At 36.2% G+C, this 26,461-nt stretch overlaps 1 protein-coding gene across 1 annotated transcript in view; it reads left to right on the forward strand.

Moving 5' to 3' along the window:
* SEMA3D (semaphorin 3D) overlaps positions 1-26,461 on the forward strand; it is a 128,717-nt gene that overhangs the window by 5,929 nt on the left and 96,327 nt on the right. The window contains exon 2 of the mRNA XM_032402268.1: positions 14,763-14,923. Coding sequence (XP_032258159.1) covers positions 14,763-14,923 — 161 coding nt within the window. The remainder of the gene's footprint in view (positions 1-14,762; positions 14,924-26,461) is intronic.

The following is a 26,461-nucleotide window of genomic DNA, read 5'->3' on the forward strand; positions in this document are numbered from 1 at the left end:
GAAAAGAAGCTGGCTTGCTCTGAATACCTCTCCCTAAGTACTTAGTGAAGAAGCATTATCAATCTTATAGTAAGCATTCTCATGTAATATATGTATTTTTCTATAAAGCAAGTCATTGATGGTTTAATTTCGGTAAATGTGCCATATTTGAATGGAGTCACTTGTTTTCCCAGATGTATTTTCTCTAAACTGAGGCTGTTCAGTTTGGCTTCTGTGGTTTTAAGAGTTCAAGGATAATCTTATTGTGTATGAGATATTTGACTGTAAACAGTTAATAACAATAGTTTCTGAGTGCCCATTACATTTCTGGCCTTATTCTGGCAACAGGGGGATATATCAGCAAATAGAAGAGGCAAAACTCCCTGTCATCATGTGGTTTATATGCTGATATAGAAAGGCAGATCATACATAAGTACATTGCATAGCAAAATAGAAGATGAAAAGTGCTATGGAGAGAAACGAATCATGAAAGTTAGCTAGAGAATGGTGGGGGTATGGTAGTCAAGTACGGTGGTAAGGAAAAGAACTCACTGAGAGAGTCATGTTTTCACAAATACTTAAAGAAATTGCTGTTGCAAATCATGCAGATACTTGGGAAAGCAACATTTTTTGGCAAAAGGAACATCAAATGCAAAGGTTATGAGGTGAAAATGGGTCTGCCATGTTTAAGGATCCTAAGGAAGACAGTATGGCTGAAAAACAGTTGGATGGGGGAAAGAAGTTTGACTAAATCAGAGAGTTAATAAGAGGGGGGAAAAAAGATTAGATCCTTCCACTGTTGTCATTGTTAAAACATTGGCTTTTAGTCTGAGTGTTATGGAAATCCTACTGGAGAATTTTGGCACAGAGGTGATATAATCTGACTCATTGTTATAGGATCATTCTGGTTTCTGTGTTCTAAATACACTGAAAGGGAGAATTCAGGGAAACAGACATGTTGTAATAATGCAGGTGAGAAATGATGGTCTGTGGGCCAGACCAGTTGTAGTGGAGGTAGGAGAAGAGGATGATATGTAGGTAGAGCCAATAGGATTTTTTGATGGGTAGGATATGAAGTAAAAGATAGAGGGGTCAAATCTGACTCCATCTTTTGTTCTGTTTTATTTTTAACTTAAGGATGGAGATACCAATAATTGAGATGGCGAAGACTGTGAAAGAAATAGATTTGGGGGGGAAAATCAAGTGGACATATTTGCTTGAGAAGACAAGACTATTGGATGTCTAAGTGAGATGCCAGGAAGGCATTTGAGTATATAATTGCTAGAGTTTATGCAACATATCATTGGAGGTATGAATTTGGCAGTTAGCCTGTAGAAATTTTTAAATCCATGAGACTCTATAAGATAACTAAGGGATGTAGAAGAATTTGAAGGATTGAGTTCTGGGATTCTCTCAAGCAAGGAAAGTAGAGAAAAGAAGGATGAGCATCAGGGTGAACTGAAAAGAAGTGCCCAGAAAAATAATGTAGGAGAAAAATCAGGAGTTTTAGTGCACAGGAAGTCAATGAAGAAAGCAAAGGAAAAGAGATTATCAGCAGTGTCATATTCAGCTAATGTGTCTTCAAAGATAACAAGTAAAAATTAACATTAAATTCAACAACAAAAGTTCACTGTTGACCTTGATAAAGGCAGTGTCTTTGAGTGTGGGGGCCATGGCACAATTAGGTTGGATACTTAAAAGCATGAGCTCAGGGGCTGTAGACAATTATAGATAATTCTTTCAGGGGTTTTTCCTGTAATGGAGACATGGGCAGTAGTAGTTGGAAGGAAAATAAAATCAAGAGATTTTTTTTTTTCCATGAACTAAATAACACCATATTTATATTCTAGTTAAAATAATCTAGGAGAGAAATAATCCATGATTCAGGAGAGATGTGGGATAATCCATACCTTACTGGAGAAAATATTGATGAAACTCCATTCTTTTCTGTAAAAACAGGCTACTTTTATGTATTTTATTTTATTTTATTTTATTTTATATTTTTTAGGTAGGCTCCTTGTCCAGCGTAGAGCCCAGTGTGGAGCTTGAACTTAAGTCTGATGCTTAACTGACTGAGCCACCCAGGTGCCCCAGGCTACTTTTAGAACAAATATTAATGAAACTGGCTTATTTTGCATATTGAACTATTATCTGGGTCATTGTCAGTGTCAGCTATTGTCTAGATGGAAAGAGAGGTCAAACAGATAAAAAACTATGTTTAAGGAGGAATGTGTTCAGTTTGATAGAGTGATACAGTTTTTTTTAATAAACATTTTATTTATTTATTTGACAGAAAGAGAGCACAAGCAGGGGGAGCAGCAGAGGGAGAGGGAGAAGCAGGCTCCCCACTGAGTAGGGAGTCTGATGTGGGGTTCAGTCCCAGGACCCCGGGATCATGACCTGAGCCCAAGGCAGATGCTTAACTGCCTGAGCCACCCAGGTGCCCCGAGTGATACAGTTTTTAAGTAGTATATATGTTAAGAAAATTGATAAATAAAGATTTGGAAAGAAAACTCCAGAAAGGTGAAATAATAATCCCAAGGTCCCGTAAGAGATAATTAAAAAAAAAAAAAACAAAAAAAAACACTGATCCAAGTCTCCTGCTTTTCAGGTCAATGGTATTTATACTACGGTTTGTCTGCATCTAACCCTATTAATTTGTAATAATTAAAATCTATTTAACACTGTATTTGAGCACTGTTCTAAACATTGATTGTGGAGGTTCACAAAGTGATGGAAGTTACACAATAATGTAAGATACAACATACGATGTAATATTACCATAGAAATATCACACAAAAAAATGTTCTTGGAATTAAGAAGATAATATAAAAATCACTGAGGTCTACAAAGTTCAGCAATGTCCTCCGGGCAGCGTGAAAGAGAAGCAACATCATGAGACACTTTGGTTGTCTTTGGCTATGCATAACCCTGGAAGGGACATTAGAATGGTCATTGCTTAAGTAAAGGCAATTTTTTTTTCTGGGATTAAACCCATCATCTCTTTTTCAGTTAAAAAAGTTCCTTTTAAACAGATGTTATATGTGGTTGGTTTACTATTCCATAAATTATTAAGGAGATAAAATTTTGTATATGCAACTGCTTGTTTTAGGACTTCACTTACCTAAAATTTGACTCTAATTCCTTGGGTCTTATTAAAGGAATTTTTACAATGAGACTCTTTCAACACATGTGTAAAAATAAAAATTTAAGGTCATTTTAAAAATGAATGTCTTTTTTTTCATAGAAAATTTGACAAATTGCCTCTCTGCTTCGCAAGAACTAGTAATATATATTTTGCACTTTTGTAAGAGTCCTTTAAACATGCTGATTTAATCCTATTAATTAAAAAGAGGCATAAATTAGAACTAAGTGCTTTTTTACTTCCAAAGAAAGATACTCATAAAGAGATTTGTTTGACTGAAGTCACAGTGAACCAGACACAGTCTAGAAAATAAGATAAATATTTCAGTAATCCCAGTGGCATGATGAACTGGAAGAAGCAATAGAATTTGTCTGTGGGTACATTCCGTAAAAATGTAAGTAGAGTGTTTTGAAAAAGAATCTTGTTTTTCTAAGTAAATGCTAAATTTTCAAATATAAAATATAGCTGTAATAGTTGACGGGGCTTCAAGTCAGAAGACCTAGATGTTAGCTCTTTCTCTGGCATGTACTGTTCATTAGAACGATGATTTGCTCTTTCTGAGTCTAGGTTTTCTCATCTGGAAAATAGTGGTAATCCTGTGGTTCCTTGAGGATCAAATTAAATAAAAGAGGGAAAGCTCATTGAGTGTTACAAAGCACAAAATGAATTTTATGACAGGTTTCAAAAAGAGTCCAAACAATAGGTTATTGAATTAATTGATGTAAAAATGGAAGATCTTAACAAATACAGTTATTTTTAGGCAACTCTGGTAGAATTTCTGCTGCTGCAAGTAACAGGAAATTTACTTGAAAGTCAAGAATAAATCATTATTTGTCATTTTGCATCTTCCTTCCAGGTTAATGCATATTAAGTATATGTATTTCCCTTCTTTGTAAGAGAAAACTGAGGGCGAATAGTTCACATGTCATTGATTTAAACTAAGCAGGTCATTTATCACTTAAAGCAATTAAGTTAGTTATAATTTAAGTTAGGTTAATTTAGAATAAGTTAGGGATGTGCAGATTTGACCAACGTAGAATTGTAAAGGAAAAAAAAACCAATCTGGCCATCTTGCATAAATTAACACATGCCTTGTTTTAAGTGTTTGCAAGGAACTCTAGTGTGGAGAAGAGGGAATGGTCCAGCTCTTCTCTTCAGTGCAGTGGGGTCACTTTGCACTTCAGCTTTTCTACTCCAACTTTGGTTCAAGGATCCATAGCATCAGCATAATCTGGGAGCTTGTTAGAAATAAACAAACTCAGCCCCTCACCCTCTTCTAAATGAGAAACAAGAATCCCAGCTGATTTGAAAGCATGTTAAATCCTAAGAAGCCCTGTTCTAGAGTGTTCTGTTTCAGACCTCCTTCTCTTTCCCCGCCCCCCACCCTCCACCCCCAAGCATTTGGAGATAACAATAGGAACCTTTAATGACTGCAAAGCATTAGAGCCACAGTTGGGTCTCCTAATGGCACATTAACCTCTCTAAATTATTAATAAGCCTGTAATAAATTCTGATTTAGATGGAACGTAGGTAAACCAACACACATAAGAATCACTAGTTTGAAAAATTGTTAGTTAAGTGTTTATTAGACTTCTTATGTACAAGAAGTGGTGATGAATTACAGCATTGATTTAGACATTATTCTTATCTGCAAGGGCTTCTAGGTTTTTTTTAAGGGACAAAATAATTGCAAATATATTAATGCCATAGGATTAGGATATTTTTTGAAATGAATGCCATTGAAGAATTTTGAATAAGATTGGGTATGAAATGGAACTTTGAACATTGGACCAAACTCAGACTTTATTGAATGAAGTATATATTGGCATTGGAGGATTTTGGTCATGAAATTGACCTAACTTAATTGTGATTTAGGAGGAAAAAACAGAATAGACAGCATCATGTGGTAGAGATTGGTGAGGGAGGAGGGCATAGAACAAAGTTGTTTATGAGCCAGTTATAGTAATTTAGAGAAGGAGTAATAGGGATCTTGGCTTGGCTGACAATAGGAATAAATATTTGAGAAGGAAGAATAGAAAATTTGCATGATCAAATATGTAAGACTAAATTTAGCTGGATGTTGGTGTGAGGGAAGTGAAATAGACTTAGAAGTACCAATTATTTAAATACAGGAAAAAAGAGTAAGGGACCAAGGAAGGAACACTTTAGGATTCTGATTTTTTCAGCCTGGGAACTAAGTCATGTCATTAAGTCATTAAACTCAGTAAGATCAGTTGATTAGGGGAAAACAACAGAATGAAGCAGGCTATTGGAAATTCTGAACTGTGATTTGAGAGAGGCAGTGTGGTTTTAGGTGTCTATTTCAAATTCATCAGCAGAGATCTAGCGATTTGTGAGACAAAAACAATTATAGGAAACTATAAATGGAAAACATTATTTCATTGCTTATGCCCTATGAATATGGCTTGAAATTCAGGAAAACATTATTCTATGACTGTATTTTTAATCTCCCTCTTGGAAGTCTGTGCGCATATTTTAATGCATAGTCTCTGCACACCTCTACCAGGAATATCTTCCTTGAGCATGTAAATAGAGGACCTTTTCTGTAGAAAATCTAGAGAAAAATTCTACTGGTAATTGACATCTGTTTGTTGGGAATGAAAAACCAAACTAAAATTTTCTTGAATCAATGGAAATTAAATTTTAGATCAGATGTCACACTGAGTGCCCAGCATGGTAAATGAAAAACAGGAACAAAAACAAACAAAACCTAAGACATATACAGTCCAATTATTTTAAACTTCATAATAGCAAGAGTGAAGAGGTGATTCAAATAACTTCCAGAAACAATCAAGACATATTCAAAGGCTGGGGATACGATGACATGAGATTTCTCAATCATGACTTTGAAACCCAGAACGTCGTGTTCACGTGCCTCAGATCACTGAGGGTGAATGCTATTCAACCCAGAATTCTGTAGTTAGCCCACCTGTTAATAAGGGTAAATTAGAGGCATTTTTACACATGGAAAGTTTCAAAAATTTAAGTCTCAGTCACCCTCTCTTCGGAAGCTTCTGGAGATGTGCTCACCAAAGTTAAGAAAATAAATCAGGGAGGAAGACACAGGATCTAGGAAAGATGGGATTCATAATAGGAGAGAGGTAGAAGGAAGTTTGAGAAAGCTGTCTCTCAGGTGAGAGAACAGCCAATCCAGTTTGTAGGGAGAAGAAGAAAGGGCCTGGTAGAGATGTCTTCAGGAGAAAAACAATAAATAATCTGATAGAATATCATATGAAAATTTTATGGAGGCACTTTTCAGAAAGTGTGGAAAGATTTGATCATGATTTTAAAACTAAGCAAATGTCACAAACTGGGAAATTATTAAGTAAAGCAACAGTATTTTTCAAGAAAGTAAGTATAATCAGAAAACTACTTTTCTCAGTAGGGAAGAATATTTACATTGCGATAATAATGGAATCACTGAATACAGCTCTCATGAAAATGGGCATGTTATTATGTTAGGAGCTTGGCTGGAGGGAAAGAGTTGGCATCAGAAAGCTAAAATTCTCAGCTTCTGTAAATGGGAATTCAATGAAAATGTCTGAAAATAATGTTTTGTTTTGTTTTTTTAAAGATTTTATTTATTTATTTGACAGAGAGAGAGGTAGCGAGAGCAGGAACACAAGCCGGGGGAGTGGGAGAGGGAGAAGCAGGCCTCCCGCCGAGCAGGGAGCCCGATGTGGGACTCGATCCCAGGACCCTGGGATCATGACCTGAGCCGAAGGCAGACGCTTAATGACTGAGCCACCCAGGCGCCCTGAAAATAATGTTTTAAAAGATAGTAGTATATTCATATTATTTAGAAACATAAAAAGGAGGGACACCTGGGTGGTTCAGTCCGTTAAATGTCTGCCTTCGGCTCAGGTCATGATCCCAGGGTCGTGGGATCGAGTCCTGCATCGGGCTTCTTGCTCAGCAAGGAGCCTGCTTCTCCCTCTGTTTGCCTCTGTCTCTCTCTCTCTGACAAATAAATAAAATCTTAAAAAAAAAAAAGAAATATAAAAAGGAATAGAAAGTAAACTACTAAATGTTTTATTATGGGGACTAGACTGGAGGTGGACAGAGGAGGAGACAGATGCCTTACCTACGCCTTTTAATGTTACTTTTTGGTATGCATATACTTAATTTTGACGAATATAATTAATTTTAAAAAGTAATGTTGGGCACCTGGGTGGCTCAGTTGGTTGAGCGACTGCCTTCGGCTCAGGTCATGATCCTGAAGTCCTGGGATCGAGTCCCACATCGGGCTCCCGGCTCAGCAGGGAGTCTGCTTCTCCCCCTGACCCTTCCCCCCTCTCATGCTCTCTATCTCATTCTCTCTCTCAAATAAATAAATAAAATTAAAAAAAAAAAAAGTAATGTTGTTAGAGAATATTGTCCTTTTTAAAAGTTATTCTCATAGCTCTTTGCTCTGTACATTAATTTGTCGTGATCTTAGCTTGAGGAATTATTTGTTCCTATCATATTTGCCTGGCTATTTAGAATCCATAGTAGGTGGTATTTTATGGTATGTCCCTCTGATTTTGTAAAAATTAAATTTACATACTTGATTGAAAACCAATCCATATTCATTTGTGACATGGTGTCTTGATTTTAAACATTCCTTAAAATTTGAACAGTGAGAAAATCTCAAGGCTATGAAGGGAGTTAAGAAAATAATTGTCACAGTAGAATCAATCTTCCCGGAATTATCCTGTCAACTACTTCTGAGGAAGTTTGTTCTATTATAACCTTGTTTTTCTGGAAATATACTAGGTACTTACAATGTTAGTCTTTATTTATAGGTCAGTGGGAAAAATTATCATAGCAAAGCTTTAGAGAATTTAAAAGAACTAATTCAAAGTAAGAATTTAAAAGGACTCATAATCATAAATTATGACTCTCACGTGTGATGGATTATATAAAGCATCTGCTGTTGAAAGCTAGCCAATTAAGAATAAACCTGTGTTTCAAAAGCCTGGATGTCGATGGAAATGTGACAGTGTAAAATTGCCACACTCTACTGCACATCCTGTCCTGGCAAGAACAAACCTCTGATGATATAATAGGCTTTATTTGTTTCTAATTTATGTTTCCCTACATGGTACCATCTGATTTATTATTGACATAGATAATGTTCTAATACCTAACGAGCAGAATGATCTTCAATATTCCATTGCAAGAGAGCAAACGATAATCTGATTTTTTTTTTTTTTTGAAGGAAGAAGACAGGGCTGGACTTCTCACTTAGGAAAGTATAAAGATAATCAAATACCTATCATTTTGAAGTAGTCTTTTGTAAGGATTTTACATTTAAATTTTTTTCTTTGTGTATTTGATATTGTTTGAGCAGCTAACTATGGAGACTGTACATAAACAGAGAATAATTTGTGTTTTTGATAGGTGGAAGTGAGCTATCTTGGTAACCAAAATCTTTTCATATGATCTCAAGCCTCAGAAAACCAACTGAAAGTCAGGTGGGGCCAATTTAAGATGAGTTAAATTTCCAAAGTTTGATTCCAAGACAGAATCCATGTCTTTCCTTGGACCAAACACTGAGGAAGCAAATACAAATGCACAGAGAGCCAAAGGAACTCAGTGAGCCACAACATTAGGGACTAATTTTCATTTTGGAATGAATAGCTAGCTCCCATTACTCCACTCCTGACCCAAACCGAAAACAGGCTTTTTTTGGGGGGAATGGTTTGGTAGCCAAAACATTTCTGGAAACTATGGGAAGAAGGAATTCCGTAGAAGGAATCTTTAGATACTAACAGTCAGCATGAAAGCCCTGGGGATTCAGAGATCAAGGAAAGAAAGCTGAATTTATGGGGAAGACAATAATAAAAACTCCTTTACTTCTTTACTTAGACAGCTTTTCAAAGAACACACTGGAGAGGTGACCATATTTCAAGAAACCTCGGAACGGCCTTACTGATATAATGGTGATTTCCTTTCAGGAAAAATAAGAGTGGATGTGGCAAGGATTTGTGCTGAATATCTTTAGATGGTAGGGAAAAGCAATCGGGTTTTGATCTGGGTCCATTTTGGGTTGGAAGCTTTCTCTGCTGAGGAATTCTATTCCTTACATTGGAGTAGATTAGAAATTGACTTTCCTCAAAGGTGATTTTCTTCTTACCCCACGAAGTTCTGCCTTTAGTAACTTTATCTTCTTAAAAAAAAATGTTAAGTGTTCTTCTTTAAAGGATGTGGGAAGCCATTTTTTAGCTATGTAGTCTTCTTGTGAGAGAAACTGTCATCTCCACCCAGTTCAGGATTTCTAGCAATAAATGTGATTTCAAGGGTATGGGATCTTGTACACTTAACAGTCAAACATTGAGGAAGTCTGTGTTGCTTAATCCTAAATTTATTAGATTCAAAGTGACCAACCACTCCCTTCCTTTCTGGGGTGAAGAGGAAGAATGTAGACCATCAGGTCAAATGTTCTTCAGGCTGAATGAACAATTGTATTAAGGGACACTAAAAGGGAGATACAAGGAGTTCTTTTCAGAACAGATGTTTATTTCAAATAGGAGCAGGGATTATGGGATCTGGAGCCTTCCCCTCATATAGAGGGGCATCTGACTGTGAGTGAGGAGTTTCATTGTTGCTGAGCTTCACCATTAAGAGCAAATTGGTTTTGTGAGGCCCACTTAACCGTTCTGGACCTCACTGCATTGGTAACACGTGAGTCCAACAAGGATCATTGATAGAATGAATTTCCTTTTAGTTGGAATTTCTTTATGTTCTGTTTCTGTTTTTCCCAAAGGTAGAGGCGATCTGCTCCAAGGAACAGAGCAATGCCCAGGAATAGATGTGGATGAGAGTTTACTTGATACCTCCTTAATTTTAACAAAGTTAGGCATAAGGTTCTAATGCCATAGAACTCGATTATCGGAAGGAGCTTAGAGACCATGCTGTGTCTCCACCCACACATAATGATGAGAGACGGGAAGTAGCATTATTTGTCTTGCTAAAAGAAATGCAGATGGGAATTTCTTTCCATTTTACTATTAAAGATTTAACAGTCTACGACTTTAAGTACTCTTGTCCTCTATCACAAGCATATTTCATTTTTGTTGTGGGTGAGCATTTCCTCTGCACTAGGCTGTCAGATCCATGAGAGTGGAACTTGCTATCAGAGTCTTTGCAACACATGCAGTGTACTTGGTGGTCTTAGGTGAGTCAGTTTGCCTTCAAGGTCAAGTTTCATAAAGGTAGTGACTCATTTTTTTTAATGCTAGAAATGAGAAATTATTCTAAATATGGTTATTAACTACAGGTGGGAAATAACACAGTTTCTGTGACTTTTGGAGAGGTATCAGGAGATGTTGATGAAGACTCTGGACATAACCTTCAGAAAAATGCACACGCACATACAGACATAAGAAAAATCATGTTATTCATAGGGTTTTTGATCCTCAGAACCATCCTGTTGCTCTGCAGTGGCTTATCGATCATGGAGCATGAACACTTTGTCTGTGTCATCATTTGATTAAAATCCATCATGGAAATGATTTCCATGTTTACCCTAGTGGAATAAATTAATAACCCTTGTTTCATTTATTTCAGAAATAACCAGCTTGTAGCTTTTCCAAAAGTATATTGCTAGACCAAGAGTGGGAATTTGAGGGCCTGGGACATTGAGTGACACTACAAACTGAGAATAAGGTGATAGGACAATGAATTGCTAAAAGAGCAGTTAGAAGGAGTGATTATGGTGGATTAGGTCAAAGGTTTAGGGAGAACAAAGAAAGCAGTTAGGACTAGAGGCAAATGCTGCTGACATCTGTGGAGACGTGAGGCTGGCTGAGGATGTACGGGGCAGGCCTTCTCTGAATGGCATGTGTGAAGCAACATGCTCACCCCACCATCCAGAGTTTCTGTTCAAAAAATAAACTATGGACAGTCTTAAAAATTACATGTCTGAGAGTTGCCAGTTTAGGAGAAGAAAAAAATAAAGCTCTGAAATATATTGCCAAATTTTAGTCTTTAACGTTCACGAGTTTCCAGTCTGTAGAGCCAGCATTCCATTTCTGATTCCAGAAACCCTGGGAGTATATTAGCTTTAGGTGTGAAGATGCGGGCTCTGGACTTAACGACCACCCCCTCTGGTGGTTTTTTTTTTTTTTTTTTTTTTCCCGGGCTTTAGTTGATGATCCTGTGGAAACAAAAATGACTTTGCTTGGTTTGGCAGAAATGCAAGAAAGATAAGCTGCTTGGGGAAGAGGGAACCTGTTCCAATCCCTGTCCCAAGGTCTTTTCAAAATGTATGCGTCAGCCTGAGAAATTTTCATATGTAATCCTAAGTCTAATTATTTAGTTTGGCTACAAAGGATTGGTGAAGCATGCTTTTAATCGTTTGGATGCTAACATTGTCACAAGGCAACATTAAATCATTTTGAAATGATAATACTTTACGTTAGTCACTATTTCACAGCTGCTTTTCCTTGTCACATTTGAAACTAAACCCAATAGAATTGGCTATAGTAAAAGAAAAGAAAGCAAGTGACTACCTAAGTTTATTTTCCTGGTGGTACCAGTAGAAACAACAAATGAGATGCAAGATTCTTAAACGTCCTGCTCCCCTCATTGGCATTGCTATTATTCAGGGACTTACCATCTTTCAGAAACTTCTGGGTAGTCTCCTTCCTCCCACTTTTCCAATTCTCATCCATCCTGAACACTGCAGCCAGACTTTTTTTCCAACACTCAGTTAAAGTTTTTGTCACTTTTCTGTGTAATATGTTTTAGTGGCTTCTTGTTACCTAGATGATAACCAAACTCCCCAGCGTGCCATTTTGGGCTCGATTATCTGGAGGCTGCCTTGATGTCCAGCCTCACATATTCTGTATGTTCTAGCATACCAAACTATACTTCAATTCCACAAATATTTAATAAGTACTTAATTTGTCTCCAAGACACTGAGCTAGTGCTGTGGATTCAAAGATTAGTTAGACATAGTCTTTGTGCTGAAGGAGCTCACACTGCAGAGTAGGAGGCATATTAAAAATGCAGTGTGTGAGGGCACCTGGGTGGCTCAGTCGGTTAAGTGTCTGCTTTTGGCTCAGGTCATGATCCCAGGGTCCAGGGATTGAGCCCCACATTGGGCTACCTGCTTAGCGGGGAGCCTGCTTCTCCCTCTCCCTCTGCCCCTCCCCCTGCTTGTTTTCTCTCTCTCTCTCAAATAAATAAATAAAATCTTTAAAACAATTTTTTAAAATGCTGTGTGTGAATGTGATGTATGGTGATATATGCCCTTGTACATTCCCGTGTTCTTCTGCCTTGAATAAACTTCTCTTTATATCTTTCCTGTAACGCTTCCATTTGTCTTTCAACACTATTGTCAATTATCATCTTCTTTTATACGGTGATGCACAATTACTTGAAATATTTCTTTTGTGTATAATTGTATTAGAATTTATTTCACTTATATTGTATTTTGTGTATGTATCTATTTATGGATTGCTCTGTGAGCCCCTTGAGGCAGGGCTTGGTCAGGACCACACCCTTAACTACATGCTCAATACCTAACATGTAATAGATTCTTATAAATATTTGTGGACTGGATACCTTTTTTTTTTTAAGTAGGCTTCATGCCCAGTGTGGGGCTTGAACTCATAACTCGGAGATCAAGACAGAGCTGAGATCAAGAGTCAGACACTTAACTGACTGAGCCACCCAGGCACCCCCTGAATAGCTTTTTAATATTAGTCCAGTATTATAAAAAAAATACAGAGAAGTTCTCATCTTCACGACTCAGGTTTAATGGAAGACGAGATAACATTCTTCTTTGATAGAACTTACTTTTCCCAAACTGGAATTTAATAATCATACTCAAAGTAACAGTTAATATTTATTGAACTTTTCCTATCTTCAAGCTATTGTTTTAAGAACCTTAAGTAAATTATCTCCTTTAATCATCCTAACACTTATATGAGTTGGGAAATATAATGACTTCCTTTTTATAGATTTTGTAGAAAATTTAAAAAATACATCATCATGATTGTAATAGCTGATAGTTATATAGCACTTACTGTTTTCCAGGCACCATTACAATGCTGATCGTATATTAAGTACTTTATTCTTCACACCTCCATGATTTATTAATAGCTTATATTATTCTTTCCTCAGCTCTGCTTTATAGTTAGTATGGAAAGTTTATTGGATATGAGTCCTACAAAAATAAGCTTACTGTATTTGGAGATGCTAGAAAATATTATTCAATGTGTCTCTGGTCTGAAAAACTTTTAAAGTTATATCTAGCTTAATAGAAAATAATTAGTGTAGAGTTCAGACTTCTATCCAGTGTACATAAAGCATGATTCATAAACATTAATAAGACCACCCTCACCTGAGAAATCAAATGGTATCATATATTCTTGAGCATACAGCCTTTTGGTTTGTCAAAACTAAGATCAAAATCTGTCTTGCTGAATAAGGGAAGTAACATTTAACCATTGTAAATTAGGAAAGAGTGAGGGAATTCTCAAAAATATGAAATAATAAAGCCCACAGTTGATCTGTGGAACATATAGGCTTTAAATTTCAAAGACCAAAGATACATTTTATTAGGGGTTGAAAACTGCCATAATACATTTTAGAAGTATCTTGATACCTATTTCTGAGACATTGTCTCTTTATATTTTTCTCATCAATTAATAATGACTTACTTGAAAATAATGATTTAGTTTTAAAGTCCAGAAACATCTAATGGACTTTAATAAGTAATGAGTGATATTATTACTTTATTGGTATTTAATATTATACAGTTGTAGAAAATGAGAAGGTATGACAAGTACTTGAGGCAAAATCTATTGAAAAGATTTGGATTTCTGTAAACCCAGACCTAAGTTTAAATAAGAGTCGGTCCATATCACAACTGTGAATGAAAAAAAGAATTAGGACATACAGACAAGTGTCAAAAAGAAATGGGGACTGGGACTGAGGTTACCACCATGTGATGTTGTGACTTTAGGGCGTGTGGCTTCACCTTGGAGGAATTAAACACCTTCATTTATAAAATCATGAATTTGTATTAATTGATTTTCAAGGTCCCTTCCTGCTTTACAATTTGATCCCATTATTGGTTCAGGATCATATATCTTTCAGAATCCATTTTCTTGCATTTGGGTTTCTCTGTTTACTTCACAAATACATAAAATAGGAACATTATAATCCTCCAAACACAGTCATGAATCTTAGCATTATCAAAAGTAGAGGGCAGAGAAATGCTCTGAGGTTTATCACACACTTAGTTTGATGCTTATTTTGCATATATTGATTGATTTAACCAGTGTGCAAATGTACTGTAGATTGATGTTTTAATTTATAACTTAAAAAGATGACCAGAGTTGTGAAATATTTTGCATTTAATTGCTTTAATACTCATTTTAGTATCTTGCATTTTTTCATGTGTAAGATCAATATTGTACCAGTAAAATACAAATGTCATAAATCACACTGATTTCTAAATGAATGTGTGCTTAAAACTGTATATTGTTTGCTTATATCTAAATTGGAGCATTTGTGCTGTATATATTCATTTACAGAGTGCAAAAATGTATGTATTGAGGCAAATAAATATTTTGCTAATTAATTTTTTCTTTCTTTCTATTTCTCTTTTACTTTCCCATAGACTTGCTGCTTTCAAATAGCTGCATTCCCTTTTTGGGTTCATCAGAAGGACTAGATTTCCAAACCATCCTGTTGGATGAGGAGAGGGGCAGGCTGCTTGTAGGAGCCAAGGACCACATCTTCCTGCTCAGTCTGGTTGACTTAAACAAAAATTTTAAGAAGGTTAGTTTATTTATTTGTAGTTAACTGAATATGCATTTATCTTCATCCATGCCTTTCTTTTGTTTTAAGTGACTCAGTGTCAAATGCACTAGGTCACTTACATGTCCAAAAAGAACACATTAAAAGAACACCTTGCTTCAGATACACATTTTAGATTTTTGTGGATTTAAGTACATATACATGTTCTCTGTTAAGAGTGAATAAGCATAGTAATAAAACCTTTGAAGATATGAATGAAAGAGATTATACAAGAGAAATGCAATGATTTAGATTGAAAAGCTGGCAAATGAGTTATTCATTAATAATTAACATTTATACCTATAGCAATTATTGTAAAATTAAGTTTTTATTAACTTTCAATGAACAAATATCAATACTTTAATTTGGCAGTGTGACTATGGTGGCATTTTAACACCACACTGTTTTTTTTTTTTTCCACACGTTTATTTTTTAATTGAATAGTTTTCTCCTATGGCCCATATCACACTGAGAGGGTGAAGATTAATAATACCCCCAACTATGGGCTCATGAAGAACAATCTACCACTAAAAGAAAATATATGCTACTTATAGAAAAAACAAAAGGCAACTGCTGTTGTGCTTTACATTTTCAGTTAGCAAACTGAAAATTTCCTTTTGCCCAAAGGAAAGAGTGCCACACTGTAGACCTTATAAATTATGATCAACTGGTACTTTAGCAAATACCAATATCTGTGCAAGCCAAGATGGATGCCAAGACTGGAAAGGATTGAATGATGAGAAGACATAATACATGACCCATTCTGCATCTACAAGACATCTTAGATTGTTTTTTCTTTCTCTCCTTTTTCAGAAGTATTGCTAAAAAAAAAAAAAATGCTAGGAGCCATTACAAGATTTCAGGTCAATAATCTCCAATACCGAATTAATAGAGGATTCTTTCCATTCAAAAAAGAGCTGTTTATAAGTCATCATAGGACTTCAAAGCTTCAAATAGCTTTCACCTACAATGACCACTTTATCTTAAACCTCTAATCTTTGAAATGCATTTAATAACTATTCATTGCTCAGTTATTTGAATATCATTCAGGACTAAGGGCTTTAGTCGACATAGGCAAAATATTTATTTCCATATGTGTTAATATTGCTTAATTAATGCCTGTATCAGAAGCAATGTTTTTTGCCTTTTAATAATTTAATTTTTAAGTAGTTCTTCTGTCTATTTTTGAAGTCCACCAAAAGAAGGAGATATCTGTTATGAATGCTCAGACTTAATAAAAAAAATAGTCTTTAAATGCAAATGTATATGCATGTATTAGACAATTCTAAAAGAAAGTGTGAGGGTAAAATTTTGCCAGTAGTTGTTCTTGACTTGTGAAAATCCAAATACACTTACAAACTCATAAGATTATCTTCTTAAAAAAAAATATTATTCTGTAGTTTGATAAGCAGTGAGTTATGTGCTAGAATTTGAAAAGCTTACCTTCATTCTGCCCTTATAGTTCCATTTCATTTATTTTTTTTAAATTTAATTTTATTATATTATGTTAGTCACCATACAAGACATCACCAGTTTCCGATGCAGTGATCCACGATTCATTGTTTTCATATAACACCCAGTGCTCCATGCAGTATGTGCCCTCCTTAATACCTATCACTGGGCTAACCCATTCCCCCACCACCCTCCCCTCTAAAACCCTCAGTTTGTTTCTCGGAGTCCATAGTCTCTCATGGTTCATCTCCTCTTCCGATTCCCCCTTCATTTTTCCCTTCCTTCTCCTAATGTCCTCCATGCTATTCCTTATGTTCCACAAATAAGTGAAACCATATGATAATGGAATTTCTTTGCTTGATTTATTTCACTTAGCATAATCTCCTCCAGTCCCATCCATGTTGATGTAAAAGTTGGGTATTCATCCTTTGTGATGGCTGAGTAATATTCCATTGTATATATGGAACACATCTTCTTTATCCATTCATCTGTTGAAGGGCATCTCGGCTCTTTCCACAGTTTGGCTATTGCGGACATTGCTGCTATGAACATTGGGGTGCATATGGCCCTTCTTTTCACTACATCTATGTCTTTGGGGTAAATACCCAGGAGTGCAATTGCTGGGTCATAGGGTAGCTCTCTTTTTAAATTTTTGAGGAACCTCCACACTGTTTTCCAAAGTGGCTGTACCAACTTGCATTCCCACCAACAGTGTCAGAGGGTTCCCCTTTCTCCACAACCTCTCCAACATTTGTTGTTCCTTGCCTTGTCAATTTTTGCCATTCTAAATGGTGTAAGGTGGTATTTCAATGTGGTTTTGATTTGAATTTTCCTGATGGCTAATGATAAGGAACATTTTTTCATGTGTCTGTTAGCCATTTGTATGTCTTCTTTGGAGAAGTGTCTGTTCATGTCTTCTGCCCATTTTTTGACTTGATTATTTGTTTTCTTGGTGTTGAGTTTGAGAAGTTCTTTATAGATCTTGGATACCAGTCCTTTATCTGTAGTGTCATTTGCAAATATCGTCTCCCATTCTGTGGGTTGCCTCTTTGTTTTGTTGACTGTTTCATTTGCTGTGCAGAAGCATTTTATCTTGATGAAGTCCCAAAAGTTCATTTTTGCTTTTGTTTCACTAGCCTTTGGAGATGTATCTTGAAAGAAGTTGCTGTGGCCGATGTCAAAGAGGTTACTGCCTATGTTCTCCTCTAGGATTTTGATAGATTCCTATCTCACATTGAGGTCTTTCATCCATTTTGAGTTTATCTTTGTGTATGGTGTTAGAGAATGGTCCAGTTTCATTCTTCTGTATATAGCTGTCCAATTTTCCCAGCACCATTTATTGGAGAGACTGTCTTTTTTCCATTGCATATTTTTTCCTGCTTTGTCAAAGATTATTTGACCATAGAGTTGAGGGTCCGTATCTGGGCTCTCTATTCTGTTCCATTGGTCTATATGTCTGTTTTTGTGCGAGTACCATGCTGTCTTGGTGATCACAGCTTTGTAATATAGCTTGAAATCAGGCAACGTGATGCCCCCAGCTTTGTTTTTCTCTTTCAACATTTCCTTGGTGATTCAGGGTCTTTTCTGATTCCATACAAATTTTAGGATTATTTGTTCCAGCACTTTGAAAAATGTCATTGGAATTTTGATCAGGATGGCATTGAAGGTATAGATTGCTCTGGGTAGCATAGACATTTTAACAATATTTATTCTTCCGATGGAGGAACATCAGAATAACATCAGGCCTATCCACAGAGACCTGGCAAGCCAGAAAGGCCTGGAAAGACATATTCAGGGTACTAAATGAGAAGAACATGCAGCCAAGAATACTTTATCTGGCAAGGCTGTCATTTAGAATGGATGGAGAGATGCAGAGCTTCCAAGACGGGCAGAAACTGAAAGAATATGTGACCTCTATGCCGGCCCTGCAAGAATTATTAACATGATGACAATAAATTCATATCTTTCAATAATCACTCTCAATGTGAACGGCCTAAATGCTCCCATAAAATGGCACAGGGTTGCAGATTGGATAAAAAGACAGGACCCATCCATATGCTGTCTACAACAGACTCATTCTGAACCTAAAGATACATCCACACTGAAAGTGAAGGGATAGAGATCCATCTTCCATGCGAACGGACCTCAAAAGAAAGCTGGGGTAGCAATTCTTATATCAGACAAATTAGATTTTAAACTAAAGACTATAGTTAGAGACACAGAAGGACACTCTATCGTTCTTAAAGGGTCTATCCAACAAGAAGATCTAACGATTGTAAATATCTATGCCCCCAACATGGGAGGAGCCATCTACATAAGCCAACTGTTAACCAAAATAAAGAGTCATATTGATAACAATACGTTAATTGTAGGAGACCTCAGTACTCCACTCTCAGCAATGGACAGATCATCTAAGCAGAAAATCAACAAGGAAACAAGAGCTTTGAATGACACACTGGACCAGATGGACCTCATAGATACATACAGAACATTCCACCCTAAAACAACAGAATACTCATTCTTCTTGAGCGCACACGGAACTTTCTCCAGAATAGACCACATACTGGGTCACAAATCAGGTCTCAACCGATACCAAAAGATTGAGCTTATTCCCTGCATATTCTCAGACCATAATGCTTTAAAACTGGAACTCAATCACAAGAAAAAATTTGGCAGAAATTCAAACACTTGGAAGCTAAAGACCACTCTGCTCAAGAATGTTTGGGTCAACCAGGAAATCAAAGAAGAACTTGAACAATTCGTGGAAACCAATGAGAACAAAAACACATTGGTCCAAAACCTATGGGATACTGCAAAGGCAGTCCTAAGGGGGAAATACATAGCCATCCAAGCCTCACTCAAAAAAACAGAAAAATCCCTAATTCACCAAATAACTCTACACCTTAAAGAACTAGAGAAAAAGCAACAAGTGATGCCTAAGCCACGCATTAGAAGAGAAATAATTAAGATTAGAGCAGAGATCAATGAATTAGAAACCAGAAACACAGTAGATCAGATCAACAAAACTAGAAGCTGATCCCTTGAAAGAATTAATAAGATGGATAAACCACTGGCCAGTCTTATCCAAAAGAAAAGGCAAAGGACCCAATTAATAAAATTATGAATGAAAGGGGAGAGATCATGACTAACACCAAGGAAATAGAAACAATTATTAGAAATTATTATCAACAACTATATGCCAATAAATTGAGCAACCTGGAAGAAATGGATGCCTTCCTGCAACCTATAAACTCCCAAGACTGAAACAGGAAGAAATTGACAACCTGAATAGGCCAATAACCAGTAACGAGATTGAAGCAGTGATCAAAAACCTCCCAAAAAACAAGAGTCCTGGGTCTGATGGATTCCCTGGGGAATTCTACCAAACATTCAAAGAAGAAATAATACCTATTCTACTGAAGCTGTTTCAAAAAATAGAAACCGAAGGAAAGCTTCCAAACTCATTCTATGAGGCCAGCATTGCCTTAATCCCCAAACCAGGCAAAGACCCCATCAAAAAGGAGAATTTCAGACCAATATCCCTGATGAATATGGATTCCAAAATGCTCAACAAAATCCTAGTTAATAGGATCCAACAATACATTAAAAGGATCATCCACCACGACCAGGTGGGATTTATCCCCGGGATGCAAGGGTGGTTCAACTTTTGCAAATCAATCAATGTGATAGAACACATTAATAAGAGGAGAGAGAAGAAACATATGGTCCTCTCAATTGATGCAGAAAAAGCATTTGACAAAATACAGCATCCTTTCCTGATTAAAACTCTTCAGAGTATAGGGATAGAGGGAACATTCCTCAAGTTCATAAAATCCATCTATGAAAAACCCACAGCAAATATCATCCTCAACGGGGAAAAGCTGAGAGCCTTTCCCTTAAGATCAGGAACACGTCAAGGATGCCCATTCTTGCCACTTGTTCCACATAGTACTAGAAGTCCTAGCAACAGCAATCAGACAACAAAAAGAAATAAAAGGTATTCAAATTGGCAAAGAAGAAGTCAAACTCTCTCTTTTCACAGATGATATGATACTTTATGTGGAAAACCCAAAGACTCCACCCCCAAATTACTAGAACTTATACAGCAATTCAGTAATGTCGCAGGATAGAAAATCAATGCACAGAAATCAGTTGCTTTCTTATACACTAACAATGCAGCTGTAGAAAGAGAAATTAGAGAAATGATTCCATTTACAATAGCACCAAAAACCATAAGATACCTTGGAATAAACCTAACCAAAGAGGTAAAGGATCTATACTCTAGGAACTACAAAAAGCTCACGAAAGAAATTGAAGAAGACACAAAAAGATGGAAAAACATTCCATGCTCCATTTCATTTATTTTTAAGGGTATATTTTTTCCTTAGTAATTTTTTTAAAAAATATTTGTATCGGAGAGCCTATTGATGGTATCAAGTAATATCTCATTCATCAGTAAATATATCAAGAGAAAACTCCTTTTATGAAAGCCACCAAAGAAAATCCTAGTCAGATTCACATTTTTGCTTTAAGAGCTGCTACATAACTAACAAAGCATTTTTCCAAATATGTCTCAGTTTTAGTGTAATAGAAAAAAGCAATTCATACTTTCAAGGGAATTTGTCCTTGTGCTATTCTCTGCCTTCAGGGATTAGAAGAAAAAGTTCATTTATCTGAAATGAGTGTATTAGATCATTGCTTAAAATAAATTCTGATAACATAACTTCCTTCTGTGACTATTTTAAGCAAATCTCTCTTTGGCTGCATTCCATCCTTGAAATGTGCTAATATTTAATAAAATAAATGTTTATGAAATATTGATTTCCCTCATGATACTATTGAAATAAATGGTTATTTGAACACATTGTAAAATTAAGGTCTATGCTAGAGATTTTCTGCCCGACTGATATTCCTTTGTCTTTATAAAATGTATAATTCAAGAAGAGGTTATGTATACAAAGGAAATAACTTATATTTATGTAGGTATCCACATTGAAAATTTATATAAATCACTCCAGTGCTAAAAGGTACTCCACAGTAGCAAGTTTAAGTGTCAAAATGGAGTGCTTTAGCAGTGTTTAGACCTACGTGGTTTGCATTGGCTCTACCCCTTCGGCAAAAATCCAAACTTCTCTGTGGAAGAAACCACACATGTTGGGACTCTGTGGGGCTGAAGGATGTCCTTTGTACGCTCTAGACTTAAAGCAATCTACAACACGTAATTGAGTTAGGAGTGACTGGTTGGGGATATTTTCCTCTGGCAAGTTAAAAAAAAAATCTGTAGAAAGTATTCAATTGAAGTGTCAAAATTTAGGATATGTGTTTACTTAAAAGTGTTTGTACAAACAAGGATGTGCCTATTGAAAAATGGCCATCATTACTTCATATTTGCCACAGGCCTTTAGTGTGGAATCACCGGGATTATAGCAACATCTTTAACCAAACGAATTCAGTAACAAATATTTGCAGATATCCTTCGTATTATCTTTACTCTGTTCGAATGAAATTTTGACTCTTCTACAATGAATTGTACAGTTATATGCTCAATAAGCTTTGATGAGTAAGTGACTGTAGAGGAAGAGAGTAAAAATTAGAACTTTCAGAACATTTCTCCTCTCTGGAAAGTAAAATTTAAGTACACCAACTGGTTTGTTTTGTGTTTTGGGGGTGTTTTTGTTTTGTTTTGTTTGTTTTGTTTTACTGTTGTTTATAGTAGAGGGATAAGATTCTGATCTTTTCTTGAAGGAAAGGACTATTTCTATAGGGATTTAATGGACTTAGGGGCAACGGTAAGCACACATGGGATGGGATACCTCTCACTTCAAGTAGGCTTTTCCACTGTTCGTCCATAAGGCCTCTCTCTTCAGCTAGGGAATACTCTGTGGATCCCTCTGTGGGACAGGTTCAGGATAGACATGCACATTGATTGGACATTTCCTTCTCCCAACATTAGACCAAAATGGAATAATCAGATCCAGCCCAACGTGATCCCATTCCAAGAGAAGGACGTGGATCTGGAACCATTCTTACTGTTGTGCTGTAGGTTAAATTCCCCCAGAAGCCAACCAGGAGAGGCAGATTAGTTGAGAGGTATTTGTAAGGGAGTGTTCTTGGGATCAACACGTGTGAGAGGGCCACTGGGGAAGTAGTATTAGATAAAGAAAGAACTGAGCTGTGATGCAGACCTAGTAAAGCCTCAGCTGACAGGCCAAACTGATAAGGTGGCAAGCATTTCAATATTTCCCTGTAGTGTAAGTGATAATACCATTATTCAACTGAGTTTATCTTATAAAAGGGAATCTCCATTTTTCTCCCTATCTAATCCATTCACCGTGACCATCAGTGTTATCTCTTAAACAAATAAAAATCTGACCATATTTCTTCTCTGTTTATACACTTCTGGAGTTCTTGATTTCCAATGAAGTTGAATGAACTCCAGATTTCTATTAACTTCTAAGGCTTTCCCTGTTTCCAGTCTTATTTTTATCCACTGTTCTTTTATTCCTTCACTTGCACTTTATTTTCTGCTTCCCTCCCTTCCTCTCTCTCATTCTTTTACTCAGTCTGCTCTGTTAGTTCCTTTCAAAATAAATTCCGTTCTAGCTTTGTGCCTTTGCTAAAGCTTCCTGAAATTGCCATTCACTTTCTTGCTCATCTCACTCTTTGAATTCTCGAAGGCAGTTACCAAATTTTACCCTTTTATTGCCTTTTGCTCCCCAAGGCTCCCTGTTATGTTAGGGGATGTGACAATTCTTTTTGTTTACTAGAACATTATATATTTTAATATCAATGTCAGTTGTCCTACTTGATAGAATTATCATTATTCATTGGCATAAATAAATTTATCCCCCATCCAAATTATACCATCTTTGAATGGGGAGTGAGCTATTTTCCATGCACTTATGATTCTCCTTTAGCACATAGTACAGTGTCTTACACATAAAAGACACTACAGAATACATTTCTTCATTTTTTTTTTTGAATTGGCAAAAGACACTACAGAATACGTTTCTTCATTTTTTTTTTTGAATTGGCAATTTTGTTATCTTTTTCTCTCTTGATTGTAAGACCAATGTATTATGCTTAGAATAAAAGACACCTAAAATTTAAGGAATTTATTATATTTTATAATAAGAATAATGTCCAGAGTTTGGATGGATACAGAGATGGAATATCATCTGCTTAATGACATTATCAAGGACCCAGTTATTTCTGTCTCTTCTGTCTGCCATTCTTTGTTGGCATTATCCTTAGGTTGGTAGCAAGATGACTGTGACAATTTCAGGGGTCACATTCAGACAAGAAAATGTAAAGGGATTAAAGATCATCATTTATTATGTCTCTTTCTTAGCAGCAAGGAAACCTTTCTTGAACCCTCACATCTCATTGGCCAGAAAATGTCAATTCCAATTTTTGAACTCAAAATAGGGGTGCTGTAACCATGATTTGCTTACATCAATCAATTACCTTAGGCAGAAGAAATGTTCAGGAATCATTCACATTGATCACTACACTTACAGAGAGGGAATAAAAAACAGATTTTCTGGAAAAAAATTATTTAGGGGACTCACTTTTTTCTCATTAACTTAGGCTACCTGAGGCAAACATAAACGTTTCCTTCCAGTCAACAAGAAGAGTATATGTTGTCTATTTGGAGAGAATTATGAAGATTAGCTAGCTCTGCAAGGAACTTACCTGGGAGGATTTATTTTTCTTTCAGGAGATAGCCTTGGAAAGTGTTCATTACAAGTAAACATCCTGAGGTAATTTATTTTTCTCCACCCTACATGGTGAAAATAAAAAAATCGGCTGACCTTTACTTTTCTTGCTTATGTAAGAGTTCATTTGCCACTATAAAAGTTCTCTGTGACTCTCTAATGTGTATAAGCTTTATGAACTCTGGTCTGCTGCAGAGCTCTTCAGATTTTCTGATACTCTGTAAGTTTTCTTCCTTCAATATTGTAAGAATTGGAGGGGTGACATTGTTGGGAGAGAGTAAGATTATAATTGAACTCAAAGAATTAAAGACTACGTAATTATTCTGTAGTACCAGTAATTAACATTATCTACTAAATAATGTACAGAGAATATATTTTTTTAAATCAAATAACTAAGTATCTCTTAAGCATCTTTGAATATATATCTTAGCAGAATTATACCCCAAATAATGCTCCTTTGATTTGGTTTTGTCAGTCTTTGGGGTTGAAACCAATTATATGCATTTGTAGAAGTAGAATTTGGAAGGCTTTTTTTTTTTTTAAGATTTATTTATTTCAGAGAGAGAGAGTGAGAGTAGCGGGCGACAGAGAGAGGGAGAGAGAAACTCAAGCTGACTCCACACTAAGCGCAGAGCCCGACGCGGGGCTCAAACTCACGACCCTGAGATCAGGCCTGAGTCAAAACCAAGAGTGGGATGCTTAACAGACTGCGCCACCCAGGCACCCCCAGGGATACTTTTTAGTGACTGAACTTTGTATATTTTTCTTCTTTTGTTCTACTTAGTCAACGTTTCTTTTTCATTTTTTCGTTAAAAAAATCAGTTGAGTGTCTACTGTTGTCATATGTGCATGGGATTTGAACTAGTTCAAGATGGGTGGGTAAAATTTGGGTTGTTGTTAACTGGTTGATTAAAAATAGTTTGCATTTATATTTGGAACTTGCAGTCCATTGTTTCCTTATTCATTTAGGATGGAGGAAAAACATGTTTGAGAAACTGAGTAAAGTTGTTTTCCCTGTATATATTTCCATGTGTATATTTCTCACAATTCAAGGTAAAGAAACTAGATTTCCCTGGCCTAGCCCTTAACATCCTACACCATCTCTAGAGTCAGAGGAAGTAATGAAAAAATAATTTTAATAGTCCTCAAGAAAGATGGTCAATGGTGGACGGACATTTACATCCATTTATCATTAATTTATAAGTGATGCATCAGAAACCTGTTCATGTGCACATAATAATAATGAGTTTTTGACATTTGTACTAGATAATTTAAGGCCCTATGGTTTCTAAACAAATGATTCTTAACTACATGGCATCTGGCACTTTGACTACAAATGAACATTCTCTACCCCAACCAGGCTTAAGCTATCCTAGTAATAATCCATATAAAATCCAGAGCTCTCTCTATGTAAACTCCAGGAGTTATATATATAAGCTGAAAATCTCTCCCTCTCTCCTCCTTCTGTCTCTCTCTCATTTTTTTAATGTAGTCATAGTTAACAGTATATATATATATATATCTCCAGTACTCTGTTTGGTTATGTTAGTTAGTTGGACTTCTGAGTTAATGAATTGTTGGGATCCTTCCATCTGAAAATGTTACTCACTTTGGAAGCAGTTCAAACCATGCATGGGTGGAGTGAGTCTCTAAATCAGGATGTAAGCAAACAGGTCACAAAGGGGATGATTTATTAGACTAAGTACTGCTTTTGTATTCATATTATTCAAGGATTTGTTTCTTGGTTTCCTTTGCTTTTTTTTTTCTCTCTCTCTTTCTCTCTCTCTCTTTTTTTTTTTTTCCTTTTTCAAGTGGGCTATAAAGGCAGACAAGTAGATTAATGAGAAATAAACTTACTCTGAGACTACAGTTATTATTTATTTTACCTACTAACCTAACAGTGACTGGTATGTCAACTAATGGAGTGTAATCATAAACAACTTTATTTTACCTCCCACAATTCCTTTCAGTCTATTCTGTGGAAGCCTTCTCTGGATCTGTTCGGTAACTCCAGCAGGCAACCATGGTTTTCGAGGTCACTCTCAGGTAGTACAGGTGGTTGTCATCCAACAGTTAAAAGGTCCGGTCTGATGTAATAAAACTTTCAACCTCTGTTCCTTCTACCTTTCCCTGTTTGGACAAGCCATGTGAGGAAAGGCTCCGGGCAGGGAGATGTTCAGAGACTTCCCTTTGTCCCTATCTAGCACTCCTCCTCTTCTTGAAGCTTATTAAACATAGTTTATGACCCCTCTAGTCAAATCAGGAGAAGGGAGGAGGAGAGGGGTTTGGACAAGTGTCTACTCTACTGTCATTGTCAGAGGGACCTCACTTCTCAACTTTCTGGCCTTGT

The sequence above is a fragment of the Phoca vitulina genome, unplaced genomic scaffold (assembly GCF_004348235.1).
Source record: "Phoca vitulina isolate PV1807 unplaced genomic scaffold, GSC_HSeal_1.0 scaffold4, whole genome shotgun sequence".
Taxonomy (NCBI): Eukaryota; Metazoa; Chordata; class Mammalia; order Carnivora; family Phocidae; genus Phoca; species Phoca vitulina.